Source organism: Mustela nivalis, assembly GCF_964662115.1.
Source record: "Mustela nivalis genome assembly, chromosome: 9".
Classification (NCBI taxonomy): Eukaryota; Metazoa; Chordata; class Mammalia; order Carnivora; family Mustelidae; genus Mustela; species Mustela nivalis.
Window position 1 is genome coordinate 102,419,017 of NC_139028.1, and position 24,793 is coordinate 102,443,809.

At 55.6% G+C, this 24,793-nt stretch overlaps 2 protein-coding genes across 4 annotated transcripts; one reads left to right on the forward strand and one right to left on the reverse strand.

Annotated features, from left to right (window-relative positions):
- Nucleotides 1-1,185: 1,185 nt before the first annotated feature.
- ARHGAP1 (Rho GTPase activating protein 1) lies at nucleotides 1,186-19,745 on the reverse strand. 2 transcript variants are annotated; one of them, XM_082747730.1, is made up of 14 exons: nucleotides 19,292-19,445; nucleotides 15,649-15,830; nucleotides 15,121-15,216; nucleotides 13,719-13,748; nucleotides 9,191-9,278; nucleotides 5,608-5,739; nucleotides 5,157-5,243; nucleotides 4,854-4,952; nucleotides 4,401-4,508; nucleotides 4,240-4,316; nucleotides 3,937-4,014; nucleotides 3,388-3,516; nucleotides 3,116-3,219; nucleotides 1,186-2,990 (listed from the first exon to the last, which is right to left on the reverse strand). In XM_082747730.1, the coding sequence occupies exons 2-14, from the start codon at nucleotides 15,779-15,781 to the stop codon at nucleotides 2,802-2,804; spliced, it is 1,350 nt and encodes a 449-aa protein (XP_082603856.1). In that variant the 5' UTR covers nucleotides 15,782-15,830; nucleotides 19,292-19,445; the 3' UTR covers nucleotides 1,186-2,801. The 2 variants fall into 2 exon arrangements, with proteins under 2 accessions (XP_082603856.1, XP_082603857.1); XM_082747731.1 differs by lacking the exon at nucleotides 13,719-13,748 and having other exon boundaries at nucleotides 19,292-19,745.
- Nucleotides 19,746-19,757: 12 nt separating this feature from the next.
- Nucleotides 19,758-24,140, forward strand: ZNF408 (zinc finger protein 408). Of its 2 annotated transcripts, XM_082747613.1 has the most exons (5): nucleotides 19,758-19,867; nucleotides 20,178-20,449; nucleotides 21,175-21,236; nucleotides 21,460-21,719; nucleotides 22,561-24,140. In XM_082747613.1, exons 1-5 carry the CDS (start codon nucleotides 19,819-19,821, stop codon nucleotides 24,084-24,086), a joined length of 2,169 nt encoding a protein of 722 aa, XP_082603739.1. In that variant the 5' UTR covers nucleotides 19,758-19,818; the 3' UTR covers nucleotides 24,087-24,140. The 2 variants fall into 2 exon arrangements, with proteins under 2 accessions (XP_082603739.1, XP_082603740.1); XM_082747614.1 differs by lacking the exon at nucleotides 21,175-21,236 and having other exon boundaries at nucleotides 21,536-21,719.
- The last annotated feature ends 653 nt before the right edge of the window (nucleotides 24,141-24,793 follow it).

The window sequence follows — 24,793 nt, forward strand, 5'->3', positions numbered from 1 at the left end:
TTTAAAGCATCTCTCCCCAGAGACCTGCTGTTGCCAAGGCAGGGGTAAACCCACTTTTGAGTCACTGGCAGAGGCCCTGCCAGGAGCCCAACCGGAGTAAACAGCTCTCTTGGGCTGATCCCCTCTCAGAGTTTCCCTGGGATACTGCTCCTCTGTGGTAAGCAGTCGCCCAGTTTAGGGCGAGGAGGAGCCGGTGAGAGGCTGCTGGGGCCTTCTGCCTGGCCTGTGAGGGCCACCTGGGCCACGGCCCTGGCTCCCTGCGGCTCAGAGCCTGTTTGTCAACCCTGGCTTCACACCTCTGCTCAATCCTGCAGTTCATCGCCCTGCTCCCCCAGCCAGAGCAGGCACAGAAGGGAAAAAACAGACTGAGGCCACCATCACCTGATTACAATCAATAGGCAGGCAGCAGACAGGTGCAACTTGACCTTGACCACTATGCCAAGAGAAATTCTAGCCTGTCCTCCCAGTGACAAACCATCATCTTTAAATTGTGGTATAATACACACGTAAATTTTACCATCTTAAACATTAAAGCACAGCAAAACCTACTCAAGAGGGAAAAGGAAAACGGGTTCCCTCCCTAGCCTCGGTGGGACTGGGTGGCAGGTGGAGATAGATAGCCAAGGTGCTCAGGCTGGGGGAGGGCGGGGAGAAGCGAACAGTCACACTTCCAATCGCAGTGTGGCTTCCAATCATAGCCCCTACACGAGGTTGGGACCATCTCCTCATTCCCTTGTGAAACAGTGGTCATTCTGGTCACCACTGGGCACTCGCTCTGTAATGTCCTGTTTGCATCATTTTGGAGCCTCAGAAAGGAAGAGACAGTCTTCAGGTGGTCTGAGGATATGATGGAGGGTGATGGCACCGGGACTCAAGCCCACACTCCTGGCACCACAGTCCCCTCTGTTCAGGACCAGAAGAGGCCTTGGTCATGGGACACTGCCCTTGCCAGCCCATTGGGATGTTGCACACAAGCAATGTGGGGGTCACCGTTCACACATGCAGGCCTGGGCGACGTCAGAAAGCGGCTTCATACCCACTCCCAAGGGAACAAGACAAGGACGGATGGGGTCCGGTGGACCGCAGAGTGGACTTCTGGAGGCCCCACCTGCTCGGCTTCCACAACCACACACCTCCCGCCGTTCTGAGCCTCGAGGCATGCTCCCTAACTTCAGGTGGGCAGTGTTCCATCATACTTTTTTATTGAAATACAAAAAGTGCAAAGGTGAAATACATGATTGGTGCCTAGAAGTTACTAAGTGTGAATGTGAACACTTGATTCACAGTACTCTCCCCCTCCCCCGGGTAAGACCAGTGGGACAGGGGACACGAGAAAGACCAGAGAGATCTACGAGGCTCCCCAGTAAATGGGGCTGTGCAGAACACCTGATAGACAGAGGAGGACAGAAAGCAGAAGCCTGACTCAGGCCAGAGACACAGGGAGCCACACAGAACCAGCAGCTACTCCAGGCCCAGGGGAGTCCTGACGTACTACCCATCCTGGGGGGGAGAACCCAGTGAGGTCAGGACCCAGGCCACGCCCACAGTGCAGATGGGGCTGGGCTGGTCCATGAGGGCCCCCACAGTACAGGCTCTGACCAAGGCTAGGGGGGCAGGGCCACTGTGCAGGTACTTCCCTCTGCTGCCAGGGGACAAGGCTGTAGGAAGTGGGGTCCCCAGCGTTCACCAGGAAGGTGTGTAATTCTAAGGAACACAGTGGGAATGAGAAGTACCAATCATCCAGGTCCAGGTTTTCTGAAAGATGACAGGGCCCTGGGGCCCAGAGACCCTGGGGGATGTTGCTAGAACTCCCCCAGCAGGGGTTAACTTAATTAGCAAGGTCTCTGTTCAGCCTCTCGAGGAGTCACTAGCTGGAGGAAGAAGCCACAGGTCCTGAGGCACTGAGTCGCTTCCAGCCAGAGCAGGGACCAGTGTGACCTGTGACCCCACCACAGACCTGTCCACATTAGGCTGAGGATCTGTGGAAGTGGGAAGAGCGGGGAGGCAAGGCATGGGGAGCTGAGACTGTCACTGGCCCAACCAGACACCGGGGGCTTTTGGGCAGGAATGGAGTGACTGTTTCAAATGGATGCTGGGCTCAACCCTATCATCCAAGCTGCCAGTCCTGGCAGAACCAGGGGGCTAGGACATCCTGGGGGCAGTATCACTTGAGCAGGGCTGACCCAGGATGTGTGCAAGAGAAGCAGGCAGAAGCAGGAAGCAGACTGCGGCCTTGCCAGTCCTTAGCCGTGTCAACACCCAAGGCTGAACCTCTAGAGGGGAGGACAGGAGAAGGTGGTCGCAGACAGGCCTTCACCCAGGCAGGGAGGTGCCTCGGTAGGGCCGGCCCAAGCCAGCCCAGCTCAGCTGCTTATTCCCCAGCGGCCAGAAGGGGAGGACCAGGCCCAGCTACCAGCCCAGCTGGCAGTGATTTAGGCCTCCGCAGTAGCCAGGAGAAGAGAGGCAGGAGAAAGTGGGGAAGCAGTTGCTGGGGTCAGTCGTCTTCCCGCCGGAAGAGCCAAGGCCAGCGCTGCAGAGCCTGGCTAGGAGCCAGGGATCCAAGGAGGCAGTGAGAAGTATAAGGCAAAGAATAATGTCCCGTAGTTACAGCGCGGCCTCTGGGGCTGGTGAGGCAGGCTGGACAGAGTGGGAGGAAGAGCTGCCCGGTTGGCTGGCCCCAGCTTCCAGCTCCCAGGGCCTCACGGCCCCTTCCTGGGCAGGAGCCCCACGCTCCCGTAAGGCTGAAGCCAGGAGGAAGAGTCCCCGTTGGGGCTCTCCGAGAAGGGGCAGCAGGGCAGAGCTCAGAGGCCTCGGGAGTCAGGGCTGGGGAACAACTCCCCATGGTGATCCAGAAGGAACTTGGTGAACGTGTTGATGGGATTAATGGCTTTGAGGGTGATGGCAGCATCCTTGGCCCACAGCAGGTTAGGGCCGAAGACAACAGCCAGGTTAGTGTTGGTCATCTTGTTCTGGTCACAGTGGGCAGAAATCTGTGGAGGGAATTGGGGTGCTCCAGCAGGAAGCCACGGACCCTGCTTCCCATGACCAGGAGCCGTGGGCTGGTGGTTTCTTCTCCCGCCCTCCTCCGGGCAGACCTCAGAGGCCCTGGTCTCACCTGCACCAGGAAGGCAACGAGGAAACGAAGCACCTGGTAGTTCTCCTCAGGCAGCGCCCGGAGTGCCTGCAGTGTCGCCTCCACTCTCTGGCTCTCATCAATGTCTGAAAGGAACCAGGGCCCGGGTCACAGCAACTGGGGACACGAGCCAGAGCCGAGATCCCCCCAGCCTTTTCTTGGCGGACAAACCAAACCTGCCTGCTGAGTCCAGGCCTGACCCCAGCCCAGCAGAAACAGCACAGAGCGGGGGAAGGAAGGGCGGGGGCACTCACTGAGGAAGCCCACGACGTGGGGGTACAGGTCAAAGGTGAGCAGGGGCTCAGGAAGCTCCCGGAGGAAGGTCTTGAGGATGACGGCGGGCAGGTGCAGATCATTGTACTGGTCGAAGTCCACTGGCAGCCCTAGGGCGGGGTGGGGGGGGGGGGAGTGGGCCTAGCCTGGAGGCTAAGCAGAGCCCACTGTGCAGCACCCCCCACCCCACTGTGGAGCCTCCTCTCCCATAGACCTTCCCTCTCGCTCTGTGACGAGGGGACCGGGTAGATCCGGGACCCCTAGCATGCACTACAGTGACTCCTGAAACCCAGGACCTGGAAGCCTGACAGATGAGGCAGCAGGCCTGGGACAGCCAGGCAGGAGCGGGACCCCTGCAGTCGGGCCAAACGCCACAGAATGTTGAGCAGGAACAGAACATGGGGCCCTTGCTCACAGGGGAGCAGAAAGCAAAGAGGCCCCCTCACAGTCACAGAGAGGTCCCCAGATCACCAGCCCCCCCAGGATCCGTACTGGCCCTGCGACCCCGGGCACAGCCCCCGACCACTCACCCATGTTGTACTTCTGCTGTACTTCCCGCACCACCTGGGTGTTGGCCGACCTCCGGAAAATCCCCTCAGTGGTGAGAGCTGGGGAATAGCGGGGCCCCGGTGAGTCTAGGTTCTGGGGCAGGGTGTAGACGCCTGGACCCGCTCAGTCTCAGAGCTCCAGGCAGGGTCGGTGCAGGCGCCGGTGCACCTGCAGCTTCCCGAGGGGACTGGGAGGCCAAGCTGAGGAGGGGCCAGGGGTCAGGGCTGAAGGGGAAGGAGCAGGTCCTGGAGGCCCTGTGGCCAGTGAGTAGCCTTGGCACTCACCGTGGGCCTGCAGGTGGGCAACCGTCTCCCGGAGCACAAGCGGAATGGGCTCCTGCTCTGGGTTCTTCTCCTGGAGGCTGTTGGGAACAGGGGCAGTGAGCGGGGTCTGCTGCCCTCTGCAGCCCCCACTGGCCAGGCCTGCCCGCCTCTCCCCTACTCACTGCTGCAGCGAGACCCCGAACTGCTGGTTGGGCAGAGGGGGCCGTGGCGGCATGGGCTTGGGGGCGGTGGCAGGGCTCTTCTGTGTGGATTTGAGGAAGTCGTCATACCTTGGGGAGGCAGATGGGAGGGTCAGGCCGCCGACCTGACTTTGCGGTCACGTTGGCAACCCTCGTTCGTCAGGCGCAGCCGAGGGTCACTTCACCCAGGCCGCCTGGCAGCCCTGCGCGACACACGACCGAGCCAGGCAGGGCTGAGGGGCTGCAGTCACAGAGCTCTTTAAGGGACAGAAGGGGGACCTGAACCCGCACTCTCCGACCCCTGCGCGGGCTCTTTGTCACTACCTTCACCTCCTCTGCTCACCCAGGGCTGCTCGAAGCTACCTCCCCCTTGGCTGGCATGTCCCCCGGCCCCTGCGAGCCTGGCACACACTTGAGCCCCCGCCCCCGCCTCACTTGAGCACTTGGCGAGGGATTCCCAGTTGCTCCAGCTTCACGTGCTCACTCAGCTCGCTCAGGTAATTGACATAGAAGATCTTCTGCCCGAACTTGAAGCTGCAGGCAGAATAAAGGGCATGGGGAGGCACCGGTGGGCCCATTTCGGCAGGCTTCCACCTCCCCCTCAGCAGCCCCCCCGAAATCAGACACAGCTGGGCCCCATGAAGGCCTGTCCCAGAAGGATTGGCTGCCTCGGGGGTCTGATTCAGAGCTCCAAGGGAAGCACGGGGAGGCCGCTGTCCTCCCGATCAGCCTCCTCACCTAATGATGGGCTTAAAGAGGATGAGCAGGGTCTTGATGAACATGGTGGGGTGCACGATGTACAGGGCCTTAATGTTCTTCTTGTACCTGCAAAAAGACACCAGGAACTCAGCAGCGGGTATAGTGGGGAGGCTCAGAGCCAGGTTCTTTGGGTGCACTTTCTGATCTGCGTACTCAGGGAAGGCCTGAGAGGTAAGTGCCGTGGTTGTCCCATTTTACAGACCAGGAAACAGAGACTCAAGAGAGGTCACACCAAGGAAGTACAGAGACTGGGATTTAAGCCCAGGCGGTTCCAAATTCAGGTTCTTTGCTTTTACCCAGGGCGGGGTGAGGGGTGGGGTGGGGGGAGGGGGGACCTGCTTCCTCTGCCCCCCCACCCCAACATGGAATAAGATCCTGAGCAGGCAGAGGGCAGCGGTCCACAGCCATTTGCCCCCGGGCCCCAACCCACTTGCGGTCAAACTCGCGGTAGGCGTCCCGGAGCCAGCTGAGCGAGGGCTTGTTGTCGCTGGTCAGGCCGTGGTGCAGGTAGAGCAGCGTATAGTCACTCTCCACGTACTGGTCCAGCGTGTGCTTCAGGTACCTACAAGAGCCAAGCCCCACTCAGGCCTAGCCTCGATTCGGGGGGGCCCCTGGAGGCACAGCCTGGCACCGCAAGCGTCCCCTGTGTCCATCCTCCACCTCCCCACGAGCCCCTCTCCTGCACTGCCTGTTCTGGCTGCGGAATCACCCGCTCCACTGTGCGGAGGAGGTTCCGGGTGGCGGCTGGGCTGGGCGGAGGAAGAAGAATGAGAACAGCAGCCCCGGCCAGAAACCAGGAGACCAGGACTGGAACTGGGGCCCTCTCGCATACCCTGCAGAAAAATGGGAGTAACACTCCCTATGGGACCGTCCCGAGGCGATCATGATGATGACAGTCACCATGCATCAATATTTTATCTTTTAGTGTCTGCCAAGCACTCCACATACATCATCTCGTGCCTCCCTCATAACAGCTGGGGCTGATTATCCCCTCCTTAAACGTGAGGCCAGTGAGGCTCAGGGAGGTTAAATGCTAAATCAGAGTCACCCAGCTTGCACTGGAGCCTGGAGCTGAACTATAAGTTCATCCTGCTGACCTGACCACACAGGCAGGCATGCGCAGTGTTAAAGCTGGATTATTACTGCTCCACGGTAACCGAGCCCTGGACACACTGAAAACTCCAAGCTTACAAAGGGCTATGACATAAAAAGACAGCATTCTGCAACTACAAGACAGCAAAAACTGCAGTGACAATACAGTCATCCTTTGCTGGATGTTATGACCTTTTGGAGGGCAATAAAGTAATGTTTATCAGAAGCTAAAAAAAAGTCCATGCTCTTCGACCTGGTAAAAATATGTCCAGGAAGTCATCCTAAAGAACAATCAGAAAGGAGCAGAACTGGGACGCCTGGGTGGCTCAGTTGGTTAAGCAGCTGCCTTCGGCTCAGGTCATGATCCCAGCGTCCTGGGATCGATTCCCACATCAGGCTCCTTGCTCGGCGGGGAGCCTGCTTCTCCCTCTGCCTCTGCCTGCCATTCTGTCTGCCTGTGCTCGCTCTCTCTCCCCCCCCTCTCTCTCTGATAAATAAATAAAATCTTTAAAAAAAAAAAAAAGGAGCAGAACTGTTTTGGTAGAAGGCTGTTCACAGCAGCCTGTTTTACAATGGAAAAACATTTTTTGAGCAGCAAGCTAACTGTTCAGGAACAGGGAATTGGTTAAATAAATTACAGGCCATTTAGAAATAGGACACCTCGCGGGATGTTTCTGCAGACAGAAGCAATCTGTGAAGTCAGGTGTCAAGAGAGTGCCTACCCTCTGAGGAACCGGCTAGAAGAACAAAGGGAAGTCTGTGGGTGTGGACGGGTGTATTCAGTTTCTGAAAATTCGTCAAGTGGTACGCCGATAACATGTTTTTAAAAGATGTCTTGGAAGTGTGTTTAGTGCTCAGAAGGTAACGTTATGGGGAATAGAGATGACTACAAAAAGATCTATTTACATTATAGAAAAAAAATAGGTGAATACACGAAAATATTAACTGCAGTTTTCTCTCCGGGTGGTAGGTTCACGGGAGATTTTATTTATCATTGTCTGTATTTTTTCTTTAAAGCTACTTACATTTTTTTAAATCCTTGAAATCTGTAGTACTTTACAAATGTATACGACGGCATTTCATGCATCTTATCTTACCAAATGCCCACGACAACCCCGTGAGGTGGACACAAATCTTATTTTTATAGGATTCAGAAGAGAACTGCCCCCAAACACACAGCTGGTAAGAGGCAGAGTGAAGCTTAACTGGTCTTCTGAATCCAAGCTTCGGGCACTTTCTCTACCAACCCCCAGATGTGGCTAGACGGCCGGGAAAGGCCTCAGCTGCAATAATGAGACTGACCCGCGAGGAAAGTGCTGCCCTGCAGGCTGGGGAGGGAGGTCAGGAAGACCCCCTCTAGGAAGGGATGGGGGGGACAGACAGGACGGATGGCGGAGGGCTTCCAGAAGTCAGAGGAAGAGTGGAGCGGACTCAGCGAGCGCTCTCCTGAAACCTGGGTGCTTTCCCATCTCTTTCCTCTGACTTCCTCCGACTATTATCTGGCCAGGAGTCTGTCACCTGCCAACTCAGTCGCTGTACGCTAAACCGAAGGGTAGGGTGTGTGCCTCAGCCACCCTCAGGCTGAGCTCCCTGGCCTGTTCCTGGCTGGGCCATGTGATGGGCCTCAACAAGGCTCTGCCTGCCTGGCTGGGGGGCGACAGGAGAAGGGCTCCGGAGGCCTGACAGAAAACTCCCACAAGGCTGGAGAGCCTCAGGCCTGGCTCATCAAGCTGTGGACTCTGCACTCAGGCACTTCCCCTTCTGCAGCCGCACCCCTGGCCTGTCCCTGACCCCTCCCCTTCCACCCCTACTCTGTTCCACACACAGTCTGTCCCTGACCCCTCCTCACCCCTACACACACACCACCACCATCCACACACACCCACACCCCCCCACACACAGACTGTCCCTGACCCTTCCCCACCCCTCCCACACCCACACACCCACGCACACTCACACACAACCATTCAGGATCCCGAAGAGCTGGTACGGGCAGCGCAGCCACCTTCAGTTTCGGGGAGTGCTTTGAAGAGACGAGGAAAGACGTGCAACACGCTAACTGCACACACACAAAGGGGCCTCAGGAGGAGTCGGCTAGGGCTCTGCCTCCATGGAGGTCGGGCACGAGCCGGCAGCCCGCTGCGGCTCAGTAATGAATGCTCATCAGAGCAGGGTCTGGCAGGTGCGCCTGGGCGGTGCAGTTGGTTAAGACTCTGACTCTTGGTTTCGGCTCAGGTCATGATCTCAGGGTCATGAGATCGAGATCTCAGGGTCGTGAGATCGAGTCCCATGGCACGCCCCGCGCTCAGCACAGAGTCTGCTTATCCCTCTCCCTCTGCTCCTCCCCTTTCTCTCTCTCTCTGTGAAATAGATAAAATCTTAAAAAAAAAAATTAGGAAAGAACAGGTCTGTCAAACTCCTGCTTTCAATCAGCTTTCAGATGGGCATTCAATTTCTAGACCAGCCAGAGCTAGTACATGTATTTACCAACAGGACCCAGACAGGTACAGAGGCCACTGGCACCAAATTTGGCACAAAAACCCCCAAATCATTCATGTAAACGATGAACTGTAAGCACAGCACAAGCGACACATCATCCCCACCAGCCCGCATCGGGGGACAGTATTTTACTTTTCCAAGCGTGTTTGTGGGCACTCTCTCCACCCTACAAGGAAGGAGGGCTGCATTTTGACGCCCTCGGTGAGGGATGAAGACACCTGCCAAGGCTGCAGTTTCCCGGACTAGAAACGGGTCGGACACCTAGCCCGGTGCTCTCCCCAAAATGTAAAGAATAGCTCCCTTGGGGCGAGAGGAGAGGCGTGGAGGGAGGCAGCTTGGTACCTCTGGGTACCACTGGGCATCAGGCAATGGTGGGAGGGGGTCTGGTCACCTGTCCCACCACCATCCCTGTGGGTACTCACCCCAAGAGTTTGCTGTGGTCCAGCTGGTGGCTCGGGGGCATCCGGCAGGCACTGAACACAATGATCTTCCGGCCATACTTGTCATCTCCTAGGTGCAGAGAAAGTTGAGCGGTGAGTCGAAGATCAACGGCGAGAAGCGGGGCGAGGAGCTCAGGGTGCCAGGCCCGGAGACCCGAGCCGCGTGGTAGAGGGGCCAGAACGGCCGACACACAGCCTGGGCAGCGGTCTGCACTCAGGCATGTGTCGCTGAAGAAAAAGGGACAGGCTGCTCTCAGGGCTACTGAGCTGGGGTCTAAAAAAATATCGTTAACCGGTGGAAACACCCACACGCCCATCAACGCGTGAATGGCTCAAGGAAATGTGGTATATCCATGCAAAAGGGATGTGGGTTGGCCACAAAAAAGGATGAAGTACTGATCCATCCTACATTGTGAATGGACCCTGAGAACAGGATGCTAAGTGAGCTAAGTGAAAGGAGCCAGACCCCAAAGGCTACCTATTGTATGACTCCACTTATGGGAGTTATCTAGAATAGGCAAATTCACAGCACATCCGTGGCTGCCAGTTGCTCGGAGGAGGGAGGTTACGGACTGGTTGTTTCTGGTTACGGGACCTGGTGTGAGTAGGATGAAGCTGTGTGACTAGACAGAGGTGGCTGCACCCCACTGTGAAGGTCCGAAATAGCACCGACTGCACATTTTAAAATGGTTAACTAAAAAAAATTGAAAGTCACACCCACCCAAGCAATTGTGACCTTGCCAAACAGTCATCTTAAAAGCCCATGATTGTTCCAGAAGCATCCCCTCTCAGCAGCATGCATTTGGAAAGCGTCTTGAGGCTGCCTTCTCAGCAAGTCCAGGGCCATGGAGAACATGGGAGTAATGACACCGGTCTCATTTTTGACCACTAGCAGCACTTCCTGATTTTATTACTAGGATTATAATAACCACACTTGGCTCTGACTTCTGGACATTTCTAAAAATCATATCCTTTCTCATTAAGGATATTCAATAGAAAATGGAGTTCAGAGGCATTTGTAATGCTTTGGAAAAATGCTTGTTTGGCTGTAATCGCTCAGGGGTGTCCATCTAAAACTGGTCACTATTTGATGGTCTGATCATCTGGCTTTGTTGGGAAGCCGGGGAGCTACTGCCCTCCAAGGTGAGATGCTCTTCCAGGGTCATCACAGATCAGGGACACCAAACAAAGCTCGATAAGGACAAGGCTTGGTCCCCACTCTGTGTCCCAAGAACCCTCCCTGCCTCTTTACCTTCACGCCTCTCCAGGGACACCAAACCACAACTGCCTAACTGCCATTGCTTCAGAGGCAAATGAAAATACTTATACAACACATGAAATGCATGGACTGTGTTCTCCACCCACCTCTGCGGACTAAGGACCACCCCTCCCACCAAAGCTTTGCTGAGTGTCCTTCTCCATATTTAGTAAACCATGATGCTTCTTCTCGGTCAGTGACTTAACCCAGGAGTCAGTACTTTTCCAAAGCAGTTGCCAAGGCTCTGACCCTTTTCTGCAGGGCTGAGGCAGGACTCATCAGAGGGGCTGAAGGAGGCTTCTGGAATGTGGGCAGCATGGCCCCAGGCCCCGCTGGCTGCATGGCTTGGTGCACTGGCCTGATTCAGCACCTCACTGCCAGCAGTCTGACTACCCTGTCCAACCTCTAGATCAGCCCCTCCAACCAGTCCATCTCCACCCAAAATACCCCAAGCCTAGGGAGAGGCTCTGCTCCTCCATCTGAAAGCTGCCCCAACTTCTAGCTTTGGAGAATGACGAACACTTACCTGCCCTACCTGCCCGCAACTGTCCTGCCTTGAATCCTCCTTCCTCCTGAACTCCACCCCAGATAAACAATCTGCCCCCACCCCACCACCCTGTACACCCTGTAGATGTTCTATGGAATGACTTGCAGGACTCTCCAGGCTCGACACCATGCACACTTCCAACACTGATGTGCCTGCAACCCAGTCCACACCAGGCAGCTTTAGGGCCTCTGCTGTTTCTCTTGCCAGACAGAACTTCTCAAGACAATTCCGCAACCCTTCTCCAGACTAACTCCTCAGAACCCTTAAGACTTATTCCAGGCAGGATCTCCTCCCAGAAGCCTGTGTCCGCTCCTCCTTCCTTTCCCCAGACAGTTTAGCTGAAACGTGTTCAGGGCTCCCATCTCTGTTGTGACACTTTGACTCTTCTGCAGAATTGTTTATGTGCCTGTCCCCTACAATGGCTTATGAGCAGGGATCATGTCTCACCCATCTCAAAAATTCTAGTGCTGGTCCCGAGGCCAGCCTGTGGCAGGTATTCGAGAAACATCTGTGCTGGAAGCCTACACAATGTCAGCGGTCAGCATTACAATGCATGCCTGGTTCAGGGTTTGCTCACCATGATATCTAGGTTACAAGACCGCTTTAGATAGTTTCCCAAAGCCTGTCACAGAGGTTCTCCAGACTTAGGAGCAGAGAAGCCTCTGCAAGCCGCCCGAGAAGGTGCAGCTGGATCCAGCAAACAGTCAGTTTTGAAGAACCAGATGCCACCTGCTTTCTGTCACACCCTCGCCTAGATCCTGAGCTGCTGGGTTCCCTCCAGCCGAGTGGGGGTGGCTCTCAGGCCTGTTCTGAGCTCTTCCCGTAGGCCCTGACTGGAGAAGGAGCAGACTGGTTAAGGAGGGACAAAGGGTCAGTCTGGTCAAGCCAGCCTCATGCATAATCTGGAACTTCAGAAACCCCTGGGCCTTCTGCCATGAGCCTGTGAGGGGGGGGACATCTTCCTACTCCCCTCTCAGTGGAGGAAAGACCCAGAATGAGGGGGAAAATGCAGGGAGGAGCAAGGGGCATTCCAAAAGATTCTTTTCATCCTTCCCCCAACACAGAGGCAGCCCTCACAGGCTGGCAGGTTTAAGGGCTTAGCCAGGACAGGAAGTCCGAGCTCACAGGGCTGTGGAATTTAAAGAGCTGGTAACCGGTTAAACAAGCAATTGAGGTGAGGGGCCAGGGGCCCGAGGCTTGCTCAGCTGGCCTTGACACCTCATAAACGGGAAACTTTCCTTTCTCAACCGGGACTGCACCAAGGTCATGATGATCAATGAAAAGTACGACGCACACATACCCTAAGAGAAGAGGTCCACATCACTCATGTTCTCAAAGAAGACTCTGACCAGTTCTAAGAACCCCTTCACTGGACTGTCTGTTCCCTGACTGAAGTAATGTGTGTTTTTCCTCACTGAGTCCTCCAGGCTGACCACAGGGCTTAAAAGTGCCTGCTGGATTCTGTCGGATGCAGATGGGGGCAAAAAGGGTGATCGGTAAAGTGCCGGACGGCAAGACTCTCAGACAAGCAAGGAACAAGACGCGGGTGACCCCAGGGCCTAGCCGCCGTCCTCCCCTCCCTGGAGTGGAGTCCCGTTGCTCAAGTTCTTGGGTGGTTTGGCACCTGCCAGCACACAGGGCAAATATGTCGCTACGCAAAGCAAGTGTGAAAAGGAACTTCCCTCCTGACCTCAGGAGAGAACAGCCTAAGAGGACAGGAGTTGGGCGCTCAGCTGTCTCCAGGGCACTGGGGGCGAGGGCTGGATGAGAAGACGCGGCACTTGTGGAAAGCACCAGGAAAAGAGCAAGCTGCCCGAGCAGGGAGCCTCTGCATTCCCCGGATACCAATCAGGACCGCTCCGGGCCAGCCTGGGGGTTAATCAGCAACAGCACCGTCCTCCAGCAGACAGGCTGAGAACCGCTGGACCAGCCACCGGCTGCCCACAACCTGCAGCGCGGGCCCAGCGGGTGGGAGGTGGGAGCTGGGGAGCTGGGGCCGGCTCCCACATTCGTCAAACTCTTCAGTGGTTGGGATACTGCAGCCAGCTGACGTCAGGTTGGTGCTCGGAATCTGGCGTGGTAGAAATTACAAATGCTACCAATAAATAACAGCCCTCTTATTTCCCCTTTCCGGAGAGCGAACTGTTAAACGTTTGCCAGCACACCACTGGAAAGAACCCACTCGGGCTGAGTCAAATCTGATGGTGGAGCCGGGACAGCTACCATCGGCATGGAGGACGCAGGCTACACACGAGTTGGGGACGCCGCCCCACACCGCCCTCCAATCCAACATGGGCTCTTTCTCCAGTTTCTAATGCTGGGAAACTGGCCTCCCAAGAAGGACATCACCATAGTCTCGCCAAATGACATCCAAACTCTTCTCAGCAGTCAGAGAGACACAGCCATGGGGACACCCCCACCACAGGGGCCCTGAGCCAGTGCTAAGGCCAGCCTGGACATGGCCTCTCCATCCCCAGAAGCCCTTTTCCCTTTGGGCTCTGGAGGTGTCCCCACATGGCACCCCCTGTCAAACCTCCTATAAAAACCCTTTGCTATTTCCGGCTCCCAGGTACCACCAGCTCCTAGCTCCCAGGAGTAGGGCTATAATTACGCGGCCACACCACCGCCCCCCCCCAGCCTCTACCAAGAGCCCTTCTTGATCCACAGCCCAGAGGCCAAGCACAGAGAGCCAGAAACACACCTACCTGGCTGTGCCCCCTCAGGCTCATCACATCCTGGGGAAACAGAAACATGCCACAGCAAAGGGGTCACCCGGGGCCTGGCTGGGGGCGGGTCCCCCCTGCTCTGCCTGGTGTCTTGGCCGCACCAGCCGGGAGGATAGAAACTATGTTATATCTCATCAGATACCCACCCCCATGCCCCAGGCAGGTCCATTTAGGGAAGTGAGAGAAACCTTCTGAAACATTCAGGTGACTCTCCTGTCCCCAGGTGAGGACCAGGCTGGGAAAGAACTCTCAACCTTGCTTCTGCAGCAGTGAAAGAAGCCACAGCTGAGGCCTCCGACTCAGGCCAGGGCAGGCAGCAGGAACACAAATGCCACGGAAACACTGCTGACATGAGGGGCGACTCTTTCAATGGCCCCATCACTCTTGGAGCCTGGCATTCAGAAGAGCTAGAGCTCCCGGTGGCTTCCCTATGGCCAGATGCCTGCAGGGCCCCCTTAGCCCGTGCCACTGGGCTCCAGGCCATCCGCTGCCTGGCTTCCTCTGCCTGCCCCAATGCCTCAGAGCAAGGCCATGCTGTGGCTTACCATTGCCTGTCCTCACCAGTGAGGACAGACAACCATTAGGGAAAAGACAAAGAATCCTACCACTCTGCTTTCCTCTTCTAGTAGTAGTAGGACCCTAAGGGCAGAAATCAGTCACCAACATCCTTGCTACCTCCCCTCCTCTGCATTCTGTGTTACAAACAAGAAAGTGGGAGCTCACTGAGGCCAAGCCCCAAGGGGAGCTCCATACCCACGCTCAGCACAGTAGCACATCTGCCAGAAACCTGATGCTTCCAGGGGGTCATGGGGCCCCTTACTTCTGGAAGGAGGCTCTGCTGTTCCAGACTTCCTTGGAGGTAGGTTTTTCACCAAAAGGAACCAGTACCTCCCTGATCCCCAGTAATTGACAGGGTGGAAAAGTGGACATCAGGGCAAAGGGAAGGGAGGTTCCTAGCAACTTATTCAGGGCCCATTATGTTCTGACTCCCGCATAGGCCCTGACAGACACTGGCTGCTGTAATCCTCTCAGCGACCCCGTGAGGAAGAAATGAGCTCAGACAGCAGAGCTACAAACAAACCGCTCTCTGACTTCAAGGCACGAAGCCACCACACTGCCTCCCACATACCATCAGCCAACAGAGACAACGGGGTCAGAGGTCAGGATGTGGCTGCTGGGGGAGAGACCAAGCGGCCATCACAATCAAGTCCGTGATTTTAAAAAATTGTACTCAGGAGCCCCAGGGTCAGGGGTGAGACCACAGTAAGGGTCCCCGGGCCCCACCCCGGCCCCACCTCTCCCGCTGAGGCACGAGGGCTGGGCTTCCTCAGGCTGGGAGTGCAGACCAGGAGGTAAAAGGTGCCACTGTGGGTGTACTCACCTGCCACCTCCACAATCTGGTGCCGGGCGATGTCGTAGTAAGGGTCATCCCACTTCAGGTGAGTGACAGGTTCCGGGGAGCTGCTTTTGGAGTCATCTGTGGAACACGGCAAAGTCAGGGGATAAGCTGCGGGGGATGGCAGTGTTCTCCCTGAGACTCGTGTTCTCTGATCTTCCCCTCGGTGGGACCTGTGCTCCCAGCCCCACCCTGGGGCTGCTCCGCTTGCCCTCCTCTTGCTCCCCTGGGGTCCCCCTTCAATAGGAAGGGAGTCTCCCCTTCTTTTTTTTTTTTTAATATTTTAGTTTTTTATTTGACAGAGAGAGAAATCACAAGTAGGCAGAGAGGCAGGCAGAGAGAGGGGGAAAGCAGGCTCCCCGCTGAGCAGGGATCCCGATGTGGGGCTCGATCCCAGGACCCTGAGACCATGACCTGAGCTGAAGGCAGAAGCTTAACCCAATGAGCCACCCAGGTGCCTGGAGTCTCCCCTTCTAAAGCATGGAAGGCCGTCTGAGATCCAGAAGCGCCCACCTGACTTAGGAAAGTCGGGCATTTCGTCCGAGGGCCAGTTCTTCTCATCAATGGAGGCGAGCTTCAGCTGGTTCAGAGCCTGGCTAGTGTCATCCAAGGTCAGGTCATCCTGCAACTCTGAAAGCGGGTCCATGACCAGGCCTGTCCCCCACAGCTTCACTCTACAGAACCTGAAGAGAAACCTGGGGTGGGGGGGCAAGTCAGGGACACCCTCATCTCCCTTGTACGGGCTACAGCAAGCCCTCCTGCTCTCCCTCATTCCTCCCCCAGCCTCCCTGTTCCTGTTCCTCAACGCATCGCATCCTGGCCAAGGGCTCCATGTTGCCCTGGATTCTCCACAGTTTAGGCATGTTGCCAGAAAAGGCAGCTGGGGCAGTTGGATGGCGCAGCTTGGAGCCTGCCCTCAGGTCCTCCAGCTGGCTAGAGACGAGCCGTGCCAGGCCCTGTGCTGCCCACCACCCATCTGGTACAGTCATGCAGGCCCAGCTGCAGAGGGTAGAAAAGTCCATGCCCCTCTTCTCAGGGGTCATCGTGCACAGAAGCGTCCCAGGTGCCAACGGTTACAGAGGTGAGATGTTGCAAGCATCTAAGGTGTACGGGGATGTTCCAAACCCCCTTCGTGAAAAAGGTTAATTGTGGCGCTGGCTACTGCACCTCTCACTTTTGGCCCAGAGAAGAGGAGGTGGCCAGAGACCCCAGAGTCCCAGAAGAAAGGCCATGGTCGAGGTGCCCAGCTGCGTCTGCACCAGGACAGAAACAGGAAGCAGGGGCTGGAATCTGCCTGCCAGTCACAGCAGGCAATCTGCAGCATCCTGGGGGTTCCCGAGCCCACTCCTATACGTAGGGAGCTCCTGACACCAGTTTCAAGATGGGAAAGGTCAAGACACTGCCCCAAGGATTGGGGAAGCACAGATGGGGAAGGGGGAAGCCCACAGCCTCCAGAGCGCTGAGTCACAGGAGGTGAAAACCAGACCCGCATCTAGAGCCGACTGAGAGGGAGAGGAGCCGGCTGCCAAAGCTGGGTTTGCCCAGGTCTGGGGCTGCTAGTAAGGATGTGGCTGCGTGAAGCCCCAGGGGAGCAGCTTCTTCTCGGATTGGATTCAGTCCACTCAGTGCAGCCCCAGAGAAGAGGCTGCTGTGAGCCCACTACATTCCTGGAGTCCAAAAATGACATATATGGTCAGAGAATCGGCAGGACAGATAAAGAGTGAAAACAAGACCAGGCACGGGAAGGGAGAAGTGCCAGCTGGGATCCAGAGCCTGAACACCTCTGGGTTCTGAGGCAACATGACAACCTCCGGCACACGCCACCTCACAGCTGAGGACTCTGGATGGTAAACCGGCTCCCTGTGCCTAGCAACAACCACCTTGTTACCAGGGCAACCGCGCTGATTCAGTGGCAAAAGCCATTCCAAGCTCCTGAGCCAAAGCCAAGCAGCCAAAGAGCCAAAAGGCCATACAAAAACCAAAAACCGAAAAAACTTTCTCTTCCTTTCCTTCAGCCTCTTACCCTTATTCCCTCCTGCTGCATACCACCAAAACAGAAGTCCCTTTCATGAGTGCAGAGAAAGATGACCCTCTTTTATTTGGGCACGCACTTCTCCCAGTGAGTGCTGCTGTGCCCCACGCCCCACCTCACCCACTCCCTTCAAGCCTCCAATGCAGGCAACCCTAAGCCGAGGAATCCACTCCTGATTCATCACTCCTTCCCTCGTTCAGCCAGATGGCTGTGAGTAGTCCCCCAAAAGGGGACTCCACTGGGTAACTGGGACTGAATTCAGCTCACAGTAACTCCCGTTAGGCCTGAACCTTCTCTCTGTGCCTTCTCTTCTGTCACTGTCCAGGCACTAACTGCCCATTCGCCCTGCCCACAGCTACCCCAAGAAGTCTTTCCGCACACCGTGGGTGCCCGATGCAATGAAAAAGGCAGGGGATGAGGTCTGTGGAGAACTGGATTATAGTCCTGCATGAGCCAATGAGTTGCAAAGATACTGGGTAAGTCTTTTTCCTAACTAGACTTAAATTTCCCTATCTATAGAAGCATAGGCTCCTCCCAGAAACAGAACTCTCCAGTATTCTAAAATACTTGCACTAAAGCGAACAACAGGATTAGAAGGAACAGCTGCAAGCTTAAGTATGTGTGAGAGGAGAGGGACACCCTCTAAAGGGGAGTTGGACTTGAACTCCACCTCTTTTCCAGGAACTCCACCACTACTTTGTTCTTCAGAACTGACGCCCGCCCCCATTCCATAACCTCCATTTCCAGCAAAACTAATCACAGTTGTTTCCATCTCCCAGCCAGACTGGCCTCCAACCCACAGCTGCTTCCCTCTGGGGGTCCTGAAGTTTGGCTCCCTCAGTGGGAAGGTGAGGGAAGCTGGCTCGGGGAAATTAGAATTTAAAGTGGTGGTGGAAATGAAGTATCCTGGCCGCCTAAGGCTCCAGACACCTACAAGCCCTGTTCTGCTCTGTGCAAAATATTCCCTGCTCTGAGATTAATATTTCCCTTCTGTATAGGTAAAACACCTACTTGTACAAAAACCTTTGAGAATCCTTCTAGGCAGAGTTTTTAACCTCTGGACTTCTCCGAAATTCTGATGAAATCTGTGGGTTTTTTCCCTAAGAAAACCCAGCACACACGTGATATCTTTTATGCAATTTTAAGGGGGTCACAGACCCTCTGAGAATCTATTTAAGACTCCCTGACCTATTCAGCACATAGAAGCTGTCATTTGTTGAATGACTGAATGAATGAAACCATCTCCTAAATGGAGAAGAGAACCAGTATTTGTTGAGGGCCTATGCAGCACCATAAAGTAGACAAATTATCTTTTAACTTCACAACAGCACCAGTGAGGTTTACTCCTAAGTCCATTTTACTCTTAGAGGAAAGTGAGGACCAGAAAAAACAAGCAAATTGTTTAGGTAGGTCATACAGCAGAGTCAAAATTTTAATCTATGTCTGCATAAGGTGGTCTCTTGATGCAGGTCAATTCCTCAAAACTTCTCTAAATGAGTGTCACTCATGTGATTCTGAAGGTTCAGAAAGGGCCCATAAAAAGATAAAGCCTCTCCCTTTATCTTCACGAAGAGCTCAGATAACAACTCTTTGGCACTGGAATCACCCTCCTGGTTGGGGCCCCAGAATTGCGAAAATGCAAATCCCACGACACAATAGCAACTACAAGTGCGTTTGTCCAGAGCTTCAGGGTTTATAAAACCCCTACTGGGTGTAATTAACCCACTGCAGAGATTAAGAAATAGAGATGAATCCGTGGCCTAGTTAGTGGCAGGCTGGAATACTTCCCCCAAATTTCTTGTTCTTAGAGTTTCGCCAGATCGGATCAAAGAGACTTCCCCTTCCCATCGGCTTGCTAGATGACTACGATCTGACCTGGACTCTGCTCTGGGAAGTGCAGGAGGAAAGCAGCGAAGGAAACTCAGTCCCGTTACTGCAGACCCGGGAATGGGGCTGAATCCCTGCAGTGGGAAAGCCAGGATTCTAGGCCCCATCCCACTCCTGCTCCCACCCTCGGATCTGCTCGCATCTTCCCCCTCCGGACCCTGTCCCTTCCGGCGACCTGTCTAGTCCCTTCCTTTTCTCCCCCCACCACCCAGGAAGACCCCACGCCCTGCAGCTCACCGTGGTCGGGTACTGCTCCCTCTGCCACGCCTGTCAAAGCTCGGCAAACATCCGGCTCCGCGGTAGAACGGGAACCGCCCCCTCCCGGGCGCCTCACTCCCCAACCACTTCCGCCACACCTCCGACCCACTTCCGGTTTGTTGCCCGGTCCAAATATGGCTTTCCAGGATCCCCTCCCACTTCCTGCACGTGCCGGCCTAAGGGCCGGGACGGGGGTGGGGGGTGGAGGGGTTCGAAGGGGGAACAGCATAAGTGTCCGACCCGTCCCTCCCAAAAAAGGTGGTTGGAACAATTAGTTCCGCTCTTCTGATGCTGGAATCCCTGATGGTCCTCTGGAATCCTATGGTTCTTAATGTTCCCGGACAGAGTTTTGCCTCGCCAGTATTCCCCAACTCCCGGATCTGTGCACCCATGAGTCTGACTCTTAGCATTCTTTCCCCACGGGAAATTTAGAAGCCTATGACTGTTTCCGGGAGGAGCGGAGAAGAAGACGTTCACTTCCGGCGGAAGGAGGCTTTTCTGGAGGGATGGAGGAGTCGGAGGAGCTGCTCTCTGAGGGCGAGAAACTGCAGTTGGGTTAGTGACCTGCGGTGTCTCCGACCCTCGGCCCTGGCCTTAGATAGACTTAACGTTCCCTTCCTGGCCAGCTCCCTATCTACCACAGGCACTTTTCTTCCCTAGCCCGGGATCCTTCCCCGTGCCCTCAGAAGTCTCTGGGGACTTTCGAGTCCTCGAACCCCCTCACACCTCCGATTGGCCCACGTAGAGCCCTTACAGATCCCTCAGACTGCCGAGGCCTAACCGGATCTGCGGTTTCCCCTCGCACCTGTCCCCACCCTCACGACCTCTCGGGCCGTCCCCTCACCGCCTCCCCATCTCCCTGCAGCTTCCGACCCGCGCCCGGACTCGAGATGGATCCCTTCTGGACAAGGCTGTGCTCGGGGCCTCAAAGACTTCCCGCCCGGGCCGACCCGGGCCGTCCTTGCTCTAAAGAGCCTGCCCCGGGGCTTGGCCCTTGGCCCTTCACTCGCCGAGAAGCTGCGCTTAGGGGTCTGGTGTGTCGGGGCCCCCCTGCAGCCGGGACTGCACTGGGGGCCGCTGGAAGAGGAGTCTGTCTCGGAGCAGAAGGGTGAAGAAGTGAAACCACGGCAGGAGGAGGTATTGAAGGCTAGGACTTGTCTTCTCCCTGACTGAAATTTTGGAAGCGGTTCAGTCAGCTCTGGGCCTTCTTCAGTTCGTTAGAAGAACCCGGGTACTTCAAGAGATAGGCCTTAGTTTTGGCCCTTCGCTCCAGGGCTGTCTCTTCCCCTCACTTGTGGTAGTTAAGGAAGCAGGTGCAGAAAGTTGCTGGAAAACCACGTTTATGGTGTGAGGAGTGACGAAAGCCAAGAGCAGAGGTGTTTAGAATGAAAAAGCCGTGGAATCAAATCCCAGCTTTGTCACCTAGCTAGTGAAATGACGGGTCTCATTCAACTCATTTGTAAGATAAAGGGATGGCCGTTTTTTTTCTTTATTTGAAAATTTTCTTTATTTGGAGCAATAGTTGAGATAGTGCAGGTCAAGGATTTCGTTGCAGAACAGGTCTTAAAAAGAATAGATGACGTACCTCTTACTCCTTTTTTTGGTTGGTCCTCACTGGAAGGCAGTATTGTGTTCAATTTAGTAATTCTCCACACAGTGGGAGGGAGGTGAGGGGGACAGTCTTTTGGTCTTTACTTGATGGAACATCAGACAACACAGTCCTGTAAAGGCAGAACCAGAGACCATTAACCTTCCAGGGGTTTCATATTAGATCTGTCTCAGGAAAGGATACATCCTTCCCCCACCCCCAACCCTGGTCCCCCCAAACACATGGGAGAAGGACTCTTATTGGTTTATTTCAGGACGTGTCACTAGGCCCATGGGGAGACGTGTGTGCTTGTGAGCAGAGTTCAGGCTGGACCAGGTAAGTTACAGGAGAGTATGTAGTGAAGATGGTCCTTTTTGAGGCTTTCTGTCATGGCATGAGACAGAACCAGAAGCCCACGGTAATTCCCCACCAAGTGAGTTTTTTGCAGTGAGTGTTCCAAAGGCATGGGGTCTTTAGGACTCGGCCTGCCAGCAGCTGGGGCTTTAGGGAGGGCCACCTGATGAGGGTCTCCTGAGCTAGCTGTTCCTCTGCTTTGCAGTTTGGTGCAGCGGGGCAGGCTGGAGAGTGAGGGGAACGTGGCCCCGGTGTGGGTCAGCGAGAAGCTCCATCTGCAGGTGTACCGGGTCGTACTGCCGGGCTCTGAGTTGCTGCTGTGGCCCCAGCCTCCCTCCAAGGGCCTGAGTCCCGCCGAGCCCAGCCTAGAGGAAGAGGCAGCCATGGCTGTGGTGACGGAAGTGGACTCTGGTGTTCAGCAGGAGGTGGACTCTCCAGGGCAAGATGCAGCAGAACCTTGGACAGGTATGTGGCAAATAGATGCTCATTTCTCAGATTATCACCAGTACACCCTGTTGACAAGACAAAAGCAAAGCTTTGGTTCACAGAGATAAAGGAGAACATTAAAGTGTTAGTAGGTTTTCTGAGGGGAAGGGTCAAGCCTGAGTATTTATTGACATTTTGAAGCCTGGTATAAGATGGGTCTTTCAGTGTGGAGTGGGGGCGGGGCTTGAACGGGGTTGAATAAAGGATCATGACATAATTGTTGAGGATCCATGGACCCCAGGCTAGAATTTTCAGGCAAGAGGCTCAAAGAGTTTTGGGGGTCTAACCTGTCTTTTGATGCTTTCTGTTGCAGAGTATGGGTCTTTTCCTTAGAATGAACAGTATCAGTATTTGCAACTTTTATCTTCCTGAGTAAGTTTTCTGGAATAGTAAGGTCATGTTGATGAAGACAGCAAGCTGTGTATAAGGTTTCCAATTTCTTATGTTTCTTCTACTTGGGGTGGGGGTGGAGGTCTGTTTATTTTCAGATGAGCTGAGCTGAAGAGATGGTGACTAATTCATCGTAAGTGTGTGTCTTTAGAGGGAGAATAGAGGGAGAATGGGGTAGCCTTCTCTAGGACTCTGGAGGCTTGGAGCACCATGGTTCCCAAGAGTGCTTCCCCAGGAGGCACCTGAGACCGGACATGAAGATAAGCACAGCCTGTGGTTCATGTTCCAAGGAAGAGATTGGTGTCCTTGCCCCTGCTGAAGTTAGGGGCTGAGTAGGAGGAGACACATATTCTTAAGATTTCCTGGTAACAGCACTGCTACCACCTGCTACAGTTTCTCCTAACCCTAGTACCCCACTCTTGTTTTGCAGATCCTGGTCACCAGTCACCCCCCAGCGTTGAGGGAGAGAGTATAGTAAGCCCTGGACTTAAGCCCCAAACCCAGGATCAACTTTCCAAGGAGAGCCAAGCACTTGGTCTGCCCCCTCTGGATGGTGGCAGGGAGGAGGAGGACCCACCCCAGACACAGGAGCCACCTGAGCCTCCGAGCAGCTCTGCTCCCCAGCAGGGCCCAGAGAGCAGTGAGGCCAGTCGCTCGTCTTCTGCCAGGGGCAACCAGCTGCATGCTTACCTGGTCAGGAAGTTATGTGGCCCCTGTGGTCAGTGCCCGCCCAGAGAAAAGACCTCAGGGCCTGGGGCCCAGCAGGCTGGAGAACAGCAGCCCCCTGGCTTCCCTGCACGCTTGCGGAGCCCTCCTGGCCCAGCAGGAAGCTCCCCAAAGCAGAGGCGGCGGTACCGCTGTGGGGAGTGTGGCAAGGCCTTCCTGCAGCTGTGCCACCTGAAGAAGCACGCATTTGTGCACACGGGCCACAAGCCCTTCCTTTGCACTGAGTGTGGCAAGAGCTACAGCTCCGAGGAGAGCTTCAAAGCCCACATGTTGGGCCACCGCGGGGTGCGGCCCTTTCCTTGCCCACAATGCGACAAGGCCTATGGCACCCGGCGAGACCTCAAAGAGCACCAGGTGGTACATTCAGGTGCCAGGCCCTTTGCTTGTGACCAGTGCGGCAAGGCCTTTGCACGCCGGCCCTCCCTGCGGTTACATCGCAAGACCCATCAGGTGCCAGCTGCCCCTGCCCCGTGCCCGTGCCCTGTGTGTGGGCGGCCCTTGGCCAACCAGGGCTCCCTGCGGAACCACATGCGGCTCCACACGGGGGAGAAGCCCTTCCTGTGCCCGCACTGTGGCCGGGCGTTCCGTCAGCGGGGCAACCTGCGTGGGCATCTGCGACTACACACGGGCGAGCGTCCTTACCGCTGCCCGCACTGTGCAGATGCCTTTCCCCAGCTGCCTGAGCTGCGGCGCCATCTGATCTCGCACACTGGGGAGGCCTACTTGTGCCCCGTGTGCGGGAAGGCCCTTCGAGACCCACACACGCTGCGCGCTCATGAGCGTCTGCACTCGGGAGAGAGGCCCTTCTCGTGCCCCCAGTGTGGCCGGGCTTACACGCTGGCTACCAAGCTGAGGCGCCACCTCAAATCCCACCTGGCCGACAAGCCCTACCGCTGTCCCACCTGCGGCATGGGCTACACCCTCCCGCAGAGCCTCAAGCGGCACCAGCTCAGTCACCAGCCCGGGGCGCCCGCCAGCCCACCCTGTGTGCCTCCCACTGCTACTGAGCCCACTGTGGTACTGTTGCAGACTGAGCCGGAGCTAGACACAGGCGGGGAACAGGACGTTTCCGCAGTCCGGGATGTCTTTGAGGTCACCATTTCTGAGAGCCAGGACAAGTGCTTTGTGGTACCTGAGGAGCCAGGCCCCGCCTCCAGCCTGGTGCTCATCCATAAGGACATGGCCTTCAGCGCCTGGGCAGAAGTGGTGGAGGTAGAGACGGGCACCTGACCCTCCCCCCAACTCCCCCAGGGGAGTTCTGTATAAAGCTAGTGTTTTCTAGCTGCTGGGCGTCTGCGTCTTTCTCTTTGGGTTGCCGGATAGAATTTAGTCTACTCTGAGGAGGAGAAGGATTTCCCTTCCTGTTTATGGACCACCACATTGTTTCCCGACTGTAAGGTAAACCTGTTCCCAGGTTTAAGAACTTCTTATTGACCTCAGTAGAACTTTGCTGCTTTCCCCAGGAGCTCCTCAAGGTGCTTGTTCTTTAAATGTGGCAGAAGTGACCCCCCTCCCCCATCAGGTAGTCGGGTAGCTGGCAGGACTGCTGCCCTGTTGGGGTGCTTAACACTGGGATCATCACTCCCCTGAGCCCCCTGAGGGACAGGCACTTACATCTCAAGCCAAATGGAATGACTTGAGGGTTAAAAGGACTGAAAAGCAACTGGGGAAAAAAAAAGACCAGATGCTGAGCTCAGCTCACGGCTCACAGTTCTAACTTGGGCTCTGGGTGGTTTGGGCAGCCTTTCTCACCATCTGAGGGCTGTGAAGTTGGTTTTCTTTCTGTGCCGATAGACAGCAGACCCCTGGAGGCAGCTAGGGACAGATCTGGAGCCTTTGGAAGACTTGGCGAAAGGCAGCCCTTTTGAGGGAAGGAATGAACACGGGTTTTGCGTCAGCGGCGGCGCAGGCCTGGACCACCCTGGGTGCTGGGACAT